This window comes from Pseudophryne corroboree, chromosome 4, assembly GCF_028390025.1.
Source record: "Pseudophryne corroboree isolate aPseCor3 chromosome 4, aPseCor3.hap2, whole genome shotgun sequence".
In the NCBI taxonomy this organism is placed as follows: Eukaryota; Metazoa; Chordata; class Amphibia; order Anura; family Myobatrachidae; genus Pseudophryne; species Pseudophryne corroboree.
Genome location: NC_086447.1, coordinates 690,708,811 through 690,723,027, shown reverse-complemented (window position 1 = coordinate 690,723,027; position 14,217 = coordinate 690,708,811). Strand labels below are relative to the sequence as shown.

The 14,217-nt window shown below is 43.8% G+C and overlaps 1 protein-coding gene across 1 annotated transcript in view; it reads right to left on the bottom strand.

Annotated features, from left to right (window-relative positions):
* Positions 1-5,398: 5,398 nt before the first annotated feature.
* PPP1R14C (protein phosphatase 1 regulatory inhibitor subunit 14C) overlaps positions 5,399-14,217 on the bottom strand; it is a 266,349-nt gene continuing 257,530 nt past the window's right edge. Inside the window, exon 4 of the mRNA XM_063917903.1 lies at positions 5,399-5,661. Within this exon, the coding sequence (XP_063773973.1) occupies positions 5,587-5,661 (75 nt within the window). The 3' untranslated portion in view covers positions 5,399-5,586. The remainder of the gene's footprint in view (positions 5,662-14,217) is intronic.

The following is a 14,217-nucleotide window of genomic DNA, read 5'->3' as shown; positions in this document are numbered from 1 at the left end:
GATTTTACTATCTATATAGAAGATGGGGTTTTAAAGACTAAGAATTTTATTAAACCCACAGACTCGAGATCCTTTATCACAAGAGACAGTTGCCATCATGATCGGTGGTTAGAATCCATTCCATCAGGACAGTTTAGGAGATTAAGGAAAAACTGTTCCGATAAAGAAGTTTTTCAGGAACAGGCTGAGGAGATGGAACGATTCCATAAATGTGGTTATAACAAAGAAAAAACCAAAAATGCCCGACAAGAAGCTTTAGAACTGGATAGGGCAGTCATTTTAGATAAATCGCTTAGTAAAACTGTCAAAAAGACAGACGAGAAATTTAAGTGGGCTTTCACCACTAACTTCTCATCACAGCACCATAAAGTACAAAAGGTTTTTAGAAAACATTGGCAAGTCTTGAAAAAAGATCCAGTAATAGGAGGAGACCTACCTGATAACCCTATATGTATTTTTCGACGAGCTCCGAACCTTAAAGCTAAATTAGTTCGGAGCTTATGTCCCACATCACCAAAAAATCTGAGGATTACAAGCACTGGTTTTTATAGATGTGGAGCATGTATGGGTTGTAAAAAAGTGAAGAATAATGTTGGCATGAAGATTACAGAGGTAGGGATTAATGGTAGGAAGATCAATATATCAGATTTCATTACATGCCATACGTCAAGTGTGATTTACTGCATTGAATGTACATGCAGTAAATTTTACATAGGGCGTACGAGCAGACCCTTGAAGGTGAGGATGGGGGAGCATTTAAGGAACATCACGAAAGGCATGGAAACACATGCTCTCTCCCATCACTCAAAAGAAATTCATAAATGTGATGTCTCCCAAATAAAGAATTTTTATGGTTTGAGGCATGTCACTGGGGATGTTAGAGGGAATGACTTGGCTTCTAAACTGGCACGGAACAAAATGACTTTGATCTATAACTGTAAGACTCTTGCTCCCAATGGATTGAATAAGGACTTTGAGTTGAAGTGGTTTATGTAAATTAAAATGGTTTTATACTTTTTAAATTTTCTTATATATTTCTTGTAATAATTTATGGTATAAATATGATAATCCATATTTTATTAATATTCATTGTTTGACTTGTTTTTATGGAAAGCACATGTTCAATATTATGGTATTCTTAATTCCCTTTTGTACTTCCTTCCTTTCGAGGATCCAGTCACTTTGGAGACGGGGATCCGTCAGGGTTAACTTATGACCGATCAACCACTCTAAAACATCGAGTGGAGTGTGGGACAATACACTTCCGGGAAGCGGAGTGAAGCCGGGGGACATAATACAGGTTGAGTATCCCATATCCAAATATTCCGAAATACGGAATATTCCGAAATACAGACTTTTTTGAGTGAGAGTGAGATAGTGAAATCCTTGTTTTCTGATGGCTTAATGTACACAAACTTTGTTTAATACACAAAGTTATTAAAAATATTGTATTAAATGACCTTCAGGCTGTGTGTATAAGGTGTATATGAAACATAAATGAATTGTGTGAATGTACACACACTTTGTTTAATGCACAAAGTTATTAAAAATATTGGCTAAAATGACCTTCAGGCTGTGTGTATAAGGTGTATATGAAACATAAATGCATTCTGTGCTTAGACTTAGGTCCCATCGCCATGATATCTCATTATGGTATGCAATTATTCTAAAATACGGAAAAATCTGATATCCAAAATACTTCTGGTCACAAGCATTTTAGATAAGGGATACTTAACCTGTATATCCGGGTGTAGAGGGCGGATCACAACCGCCGGGATGACAACTTCCGGTAAAGACGCTGTCACGCGATGACGACTTCCGGGTGACGCATTTCCGGAAGGGACACGCGAAATACAGAGCGGGAGTCTTCAACAGTGTTAAATGAAGGAGTGGACTTGAGGAATGGAGAGGGTTACATGTATAGGATAGGAATATTAGTTTGCAGTGAATCCATGTCTGGAAATAGGTTTGTGTAAAGTGGAATTGGATTGGGTATAAATAGGTTCAAATGGTAATCCTCACAATGCCTTGAGAAAGACACAGGACGTGTCAAAACGCGTTGGCGGGAGGATTGTCCTTGGAGAATATTTGTGACTTCACCATTGGATTTGAACTGCGGGTTCCAGGGACGCCTGTGTTTATCACCTTAACCTTGCTGTTTTTGTCTGCCGTATGGTGGACCATTTCAATTGGTGAGAGACCATCTATATCTTCAAAGTTTATGTGTTTTAATAAAACGGTGTTGCACTATTGGAGTTTGATTTCTCTTTCCGGGTGCACCATGCTGATGAGGAGACTTGATAAGGAGGAATTCTGATGGGCCAAACCTCAGCTTTATAAAAAGTGTGTCTGTCTACCAATTTAAGGTAGACCAATCATTCTGGTAGGGGAGATTTGATATTTTCCTAATAGTGAAATACTAAATGAGAAAATGGTATACACTATGTATGTTCTTTTTTCCTTTTCTTTCATGAGCGCTCATGGACTCAAATGGTGATTTTCCTATGACTGTATCTAATTTGAAGTGACAGGCGACACTTCCTTTCCATTTTTGAGACCAGAGGGCAGCCATTTTGGCGCATGGTATTTTATTCAATATTCTTGTTCTATGAAGTCTACACGAGTCCAGTAGTGAGCATACCTTTGTACAGTTTCACTCTCAGACTTGTATCATTACGGTCCATTCATGGGCATTGCCTGGGATGTGGCAACATTAGGTAAGTCCATGGATCTACTAAGTGTGGTACATTGTGGGCACCTGAAATTAGGGACATGTATGTTTTGTATACAAGGGTGTAGTTTAATGGCTGATTCCACTGCGCATGCAGTACTATATCTGCTTGGTGAGAACACCTTGTACAATATTTGTTTTTTACTATCTGTCATTTACCATGTTGCCACCGCACCTAGAATAAACACTGCTGGCAAATTTATTTGTTCTCTACTCAGTTCAATGGATGAACAACTTCACACACACCTAGATTCTCATGCATGTAGATAAATAAAGGTATCCGTATTTCTCCGATACGTTCATGCTTGTGTTCACAAAAAAGTACAATTTATTAAAGGCACTTGGTTCTAGACAAAATACAAACACAGGAAATACCACTAATATATCCACTGTTTATTTCAGCAAATACCTAGTAAATAAAAAATCAGTCAACAATACAATATAAAAAGAAAAAAAAAAAAGCTTGCCACTGAAAACTCAATCATTATCTAATCTGAAAATATGTTTAGAGCACCATTTATATGTAATGCTTTATCGGCATTAATTTGTGTGAAATTCCGGTTTGTGAAGGAAAAAAAAAAAAAGTATTGTATCACCCACACTGCTGTATCTCTCTCACACACATTTAATAAAAAGAATTTAAAAAGTGACACTATGGGTCAACCGTGCAAATATTGCTATAAAATCATTCTTAGATTGGCAGACCTATAGAAGCATTACAAGCTGGCTTTTAAATGCAGTGCTTTTAGATCATTAAAAGAGGTAGTATCACCAATTCTTAACACAAAATATACAAATACACAGAGATTACTTCAATAAATATATTGTGGTTAGAATGTTTGTTTGGCGGGTTGTAATGCAGTCAGATCGCTGGAGGCGCGGGTTGCCGACCGATCTCTGATGTGTTTTTTTTAAAAGGACAATCACTTACAAAGCATGGTTTTGCCATTTAAGCGATTGTCCCTTTAAAAATCCGGCGATCTCAGACTGCATTATATCCCGCCGATAATTTGTATTTATTTTTGATTGCAGCAGTTCTAACCACAATAACTGAAAGTCACAAAATTTGTGATACAACCTCTTGAATAAAGTGCTGGTAATATCCTTAGACCTCGTCAAGCAAGGCATGACCTGTAAAACAAAAGCTTCTTATAAAGAGAACCCAGGAAGGTGCGTCTCTTTGGCAACAAAAACTGCACAATGTGGAAAGCTAAAAGCTAAACACATTTATTGGTTTCCAATACGTATTCGTATTTCAAACTATAGAAAAACATTTTAGAAATGTACTGTATTGTGTGGTATTCAATTGTTTGAAAAGTCAGTTGGGTGTCTGTTTTTTCCTATCTAATAGACAGGAAAAAACAGACACCCACCGACTTTTCAAACAATTGAACTCCCCCCATTGAGTGATCCTATTACTGGGTTTTGGCCTTTGTAAACCACCCCTTTTAGAAAATAAAATAAAATTAGAGAATCTAAAAGGCCAAGTAAAGGGTAGTACCAACACTGGCGCTTTGACCACTAGCCAGTTTCCAGCAAGATAAAGGTTTGTGTTAACATAATGCTTCTGTGTTGATACACTAAAGTAAATGATAAACACACTTAGGGGATGATTAGATTGTTCGGAGCTATTCAATTGTTGCTCCGATCAGATGCCCACTGCCAGTTAAGCCACCTGTCAGCTCCAGGTATAGCCGTGCAAAGCAGCTAAACCCTTCTAGAAAGTCTGAATGGGCGTCCAAAGTCCAAGTTTGGGCACCCAAACTATGGACTTTTTAAACACGTTTGTGCAAGAACAAAAAATGTGACTGCTGCGGCTAATGGGCGTCTATCGCAGCAACAATTGAATAGCTCCAATAGATGCCCATTCCTTCAGACGGCCAGCTGGTGGCACACGCTACAATTGAATCGGCCCCATAGCTGGAAACTCACAAGCTGTCAAAGTGCCACTCTACCAATACCCTGAAGTTGACTGCTATGCCAAGAGGCAAAAAATAAAAACCCTTACTACGGTAAAAAAAATTAAAAATAATAATATTAATTATAATAATAATAATTAAACCTTTTCAAGATGTAGGCAAAAGGATATTCAGTGTTTTGTCATTCAAAAAACACATTTGTCAAACTTTTTTTTTTCATAATTCAGTCCAAAAGTAAAGTTATTTATCTTTACATTTGTAATGCCATTTTGATGTGTATGACTTTTTATTTTGCATAGAATTTGAGTTTTATAAATCCAAATGTCATTTAAGGTGCAACATTTATTTATTCACCTGAATTTGAAAGGACACTATTTGCATTCAAAACAAATACATTGAATATAAATTTAATTTAAAAGGAAAAAAAAAAAAGGTGTGATGATAAAAGCATTACTATACACCAGCAATTAAGACTACTGGCAGAATAAAGGCTAAATGTATAGTAAGCGCTGTAAATTCATGTACAGAAGAGTTTATATGAAATTGAGAAGACACCGGAGCACATTTATTGTAATCCAAATGCTCCTCTGGTTTAGAGGTTCTGATTGTTGTACTGTTCATTTAAATGCACGTAGCCATACACATGTCTACAAGTCCAACTCTAAACATTGTAAAATAAAAATGATGGCATTTGGTTTACCTGCATTACTTTAACATTGGCTCGAAATAAACTTGTAAAAAACAAACATGAAAAAACAAAACAACTTTATTAACTACCACATAAACAAGTTGAGTATTATGTAAAGAACTACAGGAGGATATCACCCTACCCTCCATAAAACAGCAACATTGTTCTCCAGAAAGAACTTATCCTTAAAATATTGTGATCTTGATTTCCTTGGTGTATATTTTAAGATTATGAAGGTCATGGCAAGTTTATATATCCTTCTTCTGAGGGGGACTCAATTTTCGCATTCCTCGTATCCGGGACAAAAGTTGATTAATAAATTCCTGGAAGATAAAACAAACTATTAGAAGAATGTCAGTTCAGACATATACATATCTGTATCCGATCACGTGTAATTTCAACCAGCATTTCCTAGTCAACTCAGTATATCCTATGTAGTGTGATCAAGATAACTGCCTCCCGTGGTACCTTTGTTGCTAGGAGCAAATAGTAGTACTTTATGGCCACGTTCCCTTCCCCATGAACCCATGTCCCTATATTTTTGTGCACTGTCCCTATTTTGAATATGGGGGAGGTAGCACACCAAAGGAAACTTTTGCCCTGGGCGCTATAAAGTACAGAACCGGCCCTGCATAATACAGGTTGAGTCTCCCATATCCAAAACACTTAAATAAATAAAAAAAATGAATGCATCTGAAATATAGTGACACCTTTGCTTTTGGATGGTTCGAGGTATAAAAACTTTGTTTCATGCACAAAACTAAAAAAAAAATTGTATAAATGACCTTCAGGCTATATGTATGTGTTTGTGTGTGAAACAAATTTATTTCCATGTTTAAACTTGGGTCCCATTCCCAAGATATCTCATCACGGTATGCAAATAATCCAAAATACGGAAAAATCAGAAATGCTTCTGATCCCAAGAATTTTGGATATGAGAGACTCTACCTGCTCTTGGTATTTATGACCCAAAATGGCTGTCTCAACTCTATTGTGCTCATGATTTTCTGTATTTTCTGCAAAGCTACAGTAAACCTTTGTGTTATGTTTATGTTCATGATTTCTGTAAAGCCTGTGAGTGGAGATAAAAAGGTTTGATAACTTAAATTATCATTACATCACTTCACTTTCAGGCAGGGGCGTTTAACAGAGGAGGGGGCCCGTGCACAGACTCTTGGAGGGCACCCCCTCTTCTCCACGGTGCAGCAGACTCCGGCATTGTGCCGGAGTCTACTGCATATGCGCAGGTCTCCGGAAAAATGCCTACGGAGCCCAATTTCATTGCTGCGCTGCAGTGCTCGACTACAGTGTGGGCCCACTTGGACGTAGGGGTCCATGTGCACCGCACACATTGCATCCATTAGAGAAACGCTAATGCTTTCATGGCCGTGAATTGACTTAGCAAGGCAATGGAGTACTGTAGTCATATAGATAGACATCTTAACATGAAGTTGCTAAACATTGACCAGAGCTAGGCAACCAGGGAGTTTGCAACAGATTATATGGAACTACAATTCTTCTAGAAGGTAAAGCATGCTGTGACCTGTTTAACAATGGTTGTAGAGCTACTGCTTGCCCAAATCTAACATACGCAGTGGGCTAGCCATTCTACCACGGTTCCCTTCACTAGCAACATAAACCAGTGAAAAAGGAGATTTATGGTAGAATTACCATGGTTAAATCTTTTTGCGAGGTACACTGGGTTCCACAGGGAATACATTGGGGTGTAGAGATGGATCTTGATCCAGAGGCACCAACAGGCTAAAGCTTTAGACTGTCCCAAGATGCATTGCGGGGCCTCCTCTATAACCCCGCCTCCAGGCACTGTGAGCTCAGTTTTAGAGTTGGTGCCTGCATGAAGCATGTCACTTAACAGGGGGGCTGCGCTAAGTGCGTCAGAGGAAGCTAAGTGCGTCAGGGTGGGCGCCCTGTGGAACCCAGTGTACCTCACAGAAAGAGATTTAACCATGGTAAGTCTTACCATAATTCTACTTTTCTGCAGCAGGGTACACGGTGTTCCACAGGGAATACATCAAGGATGTCCTAAAGCAGTTCCTCTAGGGAGGGGACGCACCTTAGCAGGTATGAGAACCTGGTGTCCAAAGGAAGCCTCCTGGGAGGCGGAAGTATCAAAAGCATAGAACCTAATAAACATGTTCATTGAGGACCATGTTGCCGCCTTGCACAATTGTTCTGCGGACGTGCCACGGCGGGCCGTCCAGGTGGGTCCAACAGACCAAGTAGAATGGGCTTTAATAGCAGCAGGAGCTGGGAGTCCAGCCTGCGCATAAGCTTGTGCAATCACCATTCTAATCCATCTGGCCAAGGTTTGCTTATTCGCAGGCCAGCCACGTTTGTGGAAACCAAACAGTACAAAGACGGTATCTGACCTCCTGATAGAGGCAATCCTCTCCACATATATACGGAGAGCCCATACCACATCCAAAGACCGCTCTTTGGAGGACAATTCAGCAGAGATGAAGGCTGGAACCACAATCTCTTGATTAAGGTGAAAAGATAACACCACCGTAGGTAAACAACCAGGGCGAGTTCTAAGAACTGCTTGACCACGATGAAAGATCAAAAAGGGGGGAACGACATGACAAAGTGCCTAAGTCCGACACCCTTCTAGCAGAGGCAATAGCTAGCAGAAACAGGACCTCAGCTGTAAGCCATTTATGGTCCACTGATTCAAGAGGTTCAAATGGAGACTCTTGCAGGGCATTCAGGACAACAAACAGATCCCATGGAGCCACAGGAGGGACATAGGAAGGCTGAATCCGCAGTACACCCTGAGTGAATGTATGAACGTCAGGTATAGATGCAATTTTTCTCTGAAACCACACCGACAAGGCAGATATGTGAACCTTGAGGGAGGCCAGACGAAGTCATAAATCCAGGCCTTGTTGCAAAAAAACAGAAGTCTCTAAGTACTAAACTTGGAAGCATCGTAATTCTTAGCAGCACACCAGGTAAAGTAAGAATTCCAGACCCTATAATAAATCTGTGCAGAAGCCTGTTTGCGGGCCTTTAGCATAGTTTGGATAACCACCTCTGAGAATCCTTCGGTCCTCAGGAGTGAAGCATCAAAGCCAGTCTGGCCAGGTTCGGGTAGACACAAGGGCCGAGGAAGTAGAAGAGGACGCTCTATCGACAGACCCTGCAGGTCTGAGAACCAATGCCATCTGGGCCACGCTGGAGTGACTAGAAGTAGTATTCCTCCTTCTTGCTTGAACTTCCATAGTACCCTCGGCAGTAGTGACACTGAAGGAACACGTAGGGCAGCCAAAAGTTCCATGGAATTGCCAGTGCGTCCACAAACACTGCTTGAGGATCCGCTGTCCTTGATCCGAAGACCGGAACCTTGTGATTGTGTCGGGATGCCATCAGGTCTACATCTGGTAGACCCCACTTGTCCACAAGGAAAGACTTCCTGATGAAAACTCCACTCTCCGGCCTGTAAGTCCTGACGATTGAGGAAATCCGTTTCTCAGTCGAGCACTCCCGGAATGAACACTGCCGATATTGCTAGCAGATGGCGTTCCACCCAACAAAAGATTTTACACTACCATCATTGCTATGCGGCTTCGAATGCCGCCTTGATGGTTTATGTATGCCATCGTGGTAGCGCTGCCTAACTGTACTTGAACAGGCCTGTTCTGTATCAGAGGCAGGGCAAGAGTCAAAGCATTGAACCCTGCCCACAATTCTAGAATGTTTATCGGAAGATATTCCTCCTCGGTTCACTGACCCTGGAGAGAGTATTGCTCAGGCACCGCGCCCCAACCCCTCAGACTGGCGTCTGTAGTCAGTAGGACCCAGTTGGGGATCCAAAAAGGACGGCTCCTGCTCAACTGCTAGTCCTGTAGCCACCAGCCCAGGGATAGGCGAACCTCCAGAGTCAAGGACATCATCTGAGACCTGATCCGATGAGGCAGGCTATCCCACTTGGAAAGGATTAACCTTTGTAGAGGGCGGGAATGAAATTGAGTGTACTCTACCATGTCGAAAGCCGACACCATGAAGCCTAGTACTTGCATCGCTGAGTGTATTGACACTCTTGGGCGAGAGAGGAAGTATCTGATCTTGTCAGAGCAGGGACCAGCGAGGACTTCTTCCAGTTGACGAGCCACCCGTGGGCTTGTAGGAAGCATACCGTTAGTTGCAGATGACTGAGGAGGACACCTTGGGAGTTCGCCAGGATCAGCAAGTCGTCCATATACGGCAGGATCCTGATTCCCTGACGACGCAGATGAGCCATCATCACGGTCATAAAGAACGGATAGTGAAGGATGCCAATAGCAAACCGCAGATATTGCTGATGCGATATAGCAATGGGTATATGCAGATAAGCATCTTGTATATCCAGGGATACCAAATAATCTCCGGGTTCCATGGCCAGTACAATCGAACGCAGCATTTCCTTACGGAACTTGTACACTCTCACAGATTTGTTCAGTGATTTGAGGTTGACTAAAGGCCGGAAAGACCCACTGGGTTTTGGGACTAGAAACAGGGTTGAGTAGTATCCTCCGCTTCTCTGGGGCAGGGCTACCAGCACAACCACTCCCGTATCCAGAATGGAATGCACAACCAGGTGTAGAGCTTGTGCCTTCAACGGGTCTGAAGTAATAAACTTCGTTTGGTACTGGCGAGGAGGACGTCTCTTGAAAGAGATTGCGTACCCGTGAGAGACGACTTCTTGCACCCAAGCATCTGAAGTGGTCTTTAACCAGATCTGGATGAACTCCAGAAGTCGGCCTCGCACCCTGGGATTTCCCAGGGAGAGGCCCGCCCCGTCATCCAGCAGGCTTGTCTTGTTTGGAAGCAGGCTGACGGGCGGCCCAGGATTGTTTTGGGCTTAGTGGTTTTGGGAGCACGAGCTGGTCTCGGGTATGTCTGACCTTTTGCTTTCCCTTGAGGTCGAAAGGAACAAAAAGTGGTACTCTTGTCACGTCTAGCGAGGTTTGAGGATACGGCAGCTGAGACTCGCCCAAGGAGAGATTAGACTGGGGATGAACAAGACGAGGGGGTTGAATATAGTTCCTTCTCATGTAGCAAGGGGTAATGAGGGACGTAGGCGGGGTTCAGAGTCTGTGGGTTGTAGTTCTTGAGGACGGGGCGGAGGATGAGAACTGTGGCTGGTGGACGATGACTTGGAACGTAGTTGTAGACAAAGAACTGCGGGTTTGTTGTTTGAAAGGTGAAGTTGTAAATAATGAACTGCAGAACTGTGAATGATGGTTGTAGACGTAGCTGAAGACAAAGAACCGAGGGCGGAGATTTGCAAGACGAGTCTGTGGGTAAGGGGCTGAGGACGGTGGTTCAAGGACGTGGCTGGAGACTGAGAACTGTAGACTGTGGCTTGTCAGACAAGGCTGGGGACAACGAACTGAGGACTGTGAACGGTGGTTCGAGGACTTGGCTGGAGACAAGGATCTGCAGACTGTGGCTCGAAGGACGAAGCAGGAGACCCGGGGTCGTCCGTGCCCAGAAGGTCTTACTGGACCGGGTTTTCCAGGAGCGTCTCCACAGGCAGCAGGAGGCTAGGGACGGCAGGACTGCAGCAACAACTGAGAACCGGCTAAGCAGGGTTAGAAGTACCAGAATACAGCAGGAATCCTGGGAGCACAGGCTAAAGCACCTACAACAGAGTTGTAACTTGAAGCACTGGCGTTCCTGTCCTAAACCAGCCCCCTTTTATAGGAAGAAGTTTCCCTGGATTGGCTGGAAGAACCAGGAACAAGAATTATACCAGAAACTTGGTCTACAACATGGCAGCGCCCAGTAATGCAGACCTTTTCCATGATCATGCTGCACCCTGCCCCTGGTTTCCTAGGCAACTGTTTAGCGAGAGGGAGCCGCTGCAGCGGTGTCCTGCAGGGACTAGCGGGCCCCCTCACCGCCATTATCGCTGCCTTCCCCCCGGACCCAGCGCTGCAGCCCTCCGCCGCCACTGTCCAGCCGCCCGTGAAGCCAGCCTCGCGACCCTCAGCGTTCCGGTAAGACCCCGGTCGCTGACAGTACCCCCCTTTGCGGGTGGACTCCGGACACCTATATGGGTTAGCTGAAAATTTGGCATGAAATGTCCGAAGAAGTCTTGGGGCATGGACGTCATCTGCCTCTACCCAGGACCTTTCCTCAGGTCCATATCCCTTCCAATCAACAAGGTACTGGAGGCGACCATATCGTCTGCGGGAGTCGAGGATCTTGTGAATCTCAAATTCGTCTGCTTGTGATTGGATCTTGGGTGATTTAGGGAGAGCAGCTCTGAATCGATTGAGTACCAACGGTTTTGAGAGAAATATGAAAAGCGTTAGGGATTCTCAAATGCGGAGGCAACTTCACTTTGTAAGCCACAGGATTCAAAACTTTCTCGATTGGGTAGGGCCCAATAAACCTGGGAGCAAACTTTTTAGTAGGAACCTTCAATCTTAGATTACATGTGGAAACCCAAACCCGATCTCCCACTTTAAGACTTGGTACAGCTCTTCGCTTCAGATCCGCGCAGGTCTTATATTTTTTGGATGTCTTGAGCAAGGCCTTGTGAACTTGTTTCCAGGTTTTAGCAAACTGTCGAAGTGCTGATTCTGCGGCAGGGACCTCAAGCGTAGGCAAAAATTGGAATTTAGGAACTTTCGGATGATAACCGTAATTAATAAAAAATGGAGAAGACTTTGTAGCAGAGTGATAGAGATTGTTATGGGCGAATTCTGCGAATGGGAGAAAGTCCAGCCAGTCATCCTGAGAGGAGGACATGAATAAACGTAGAAATGTCTCCAGGTCCTGGTTCACTCTCTCTGTTTGACCATCCGTTTGGGGATGATATCCTGAGGAGAAATTACATTTTATGCCAAGAGCAGAACATAGGGATCTCCAAAACTTAGCCACAAACTGGGGACCTCTATCAGACACGATCTCCTGCGGTAGACCATGGAGTCGGAAAATCTCTGCTATAAATAGTTTTGCCAACTGAGATGCTGATGGAAGACTAGCCAGCGGAACGAAGTGTGCCATCTTAGAGAACTGGTCAACTATGACCCATACGGTATTTCGTCTGCCAGACATAGGCAAATCAGTAATAAAGTCCATAGAAATATGCATCCATGGTCTTTGCGGCACAGGTAACGGATGGAGCAACCTGGCTGGAGGACCATTGGGACTTTTATGTGAGCACACTTTGGACAGGCAGCCACGAATTCCTGAACATCAATCCTAAGATGAGGCCACCAGTAGGAGCGCTGAATGAATTTGAGCGTTTTATGACCACCCGCATGATCCATGAAGGATGAGGAGTGAGCCCATGTAAGCAGTTTCTTGCGAAGATTTGGTGCAACGAAGATTTTTCCTGAAGGAGGAAGTGGAGAGGTGTTAGTTGCTGAAAAAGAGGTGGACTCCAAGATGAATGGTTCCTTTGAACAGTCAGAGGGTTCTTCAGAACTTAGGGAACGGGATAATGCATCTGCCTTTTTGTTGAGGGGGCCTGGTCGGTAACTAAGTTTAAAGTTGAAACGGGTTAAGAAGAGTGCCCATCTTGCTTGGCGTGGGTTTAGACATCGAGCTGATTGCAGATACAGGAGGCTCTTGTGATCCGTGGTCACCGAGATTGGATGCTGAGCTCCCTCCAACAAGTACCTCCACTCCTCAAAGGCTAAATTTTATTGCCAGTAACTCTTGTTCCCCAATAGCGTAATTCTGCTCAGCGGGGGAGAATCTTCGTGAGAAGAACGCACACGGATCGACTTTCTTGTCCTCAAAGAGCTGGGATAATACTGCTCCTACTCCTACCGTGGAGGCATCGACCTCCACCAGGAATGGGCGGCTGAGATCAGGTTGTCAAAGAACAGTTGCGGTCATGAAGGCCTTCTTTAATGACGAGAAGGCTTCTAAAGCCTCTGGAGACCACTTGGCCGGATCGGCCCCTCTTCTAGTTAATGCTGTTATGGGAGCTATGACAGAGGAATAATTCTGAATGAATCTTCGATAGAAGTTGGCGAACCCCAGGAAGCGTTGAACTCCCTTAAGGGTAGCTGGAAGCGACCAATCCTGAATCGCCTGGACTTTAGCAGGATCCATCTGTAACCTCTGCCCTGAGAGGTTATAACCAAGGAATTGAATTGTGGGTACTTCGAAGGTGCACTTCTCTAACTTGCAGAATAATTGATTTCTCCGTAAACGACTTAGAACTTATTTGACTTGTTCTCGATGGGTCTTCAGATCCCTAGAAAGATGAGGATGTCATCCAAATACACCACCAAGCAGTTATAGAGGAGGTCTCTAAAGATGTCATTAACGAATTCTTGAAAGACGGCTGGGGCGTTACATAGGCCAAAAGGCATTACCAGGTATTCGTAATGGCTGTCGCGGGTATTAAATGCAGTCTTCCATTCGTCACCTGGGCGAATAGGAATAAGATTGTAGGCCCCCCGTAAGTCCAACTTCGTAAATACAGTAGCTCCTTTAACACGGTCGAACAGTTCTGGAATTAGAGGCAACGGATATCTGTTCTTAATTGTTATGTCGTTGAGACCTCTATAGTCAATACAGGGCCGCAGACCCCCATCCTTCTTTTTGACGAAGAAAAACCCTGCCACGGCCGGAGAGGTGGAAGACCTGATGAACCCTTTATCCAAGTTCTCCCGGATATACTCCGACATGGCCTGTGTCTCAGGGAGTGAGAGAGGGTAGATTCGTCCCCGAGGAGGAGTCTTGCCTGATACCAGATCAATGGGGCAGTCCCAAGTGCGATGCGGCGGCAAGGTGTCCGCCCAATGCTTACTAAAAACATCTTGGAAGGCCTGGTATTCCGCAGGAAGGCTGGAAGGGCTAGAAGAACAGAGAGGTCTTACTGAGGGAAAACAGTTCTGGAAGCAGTTCCG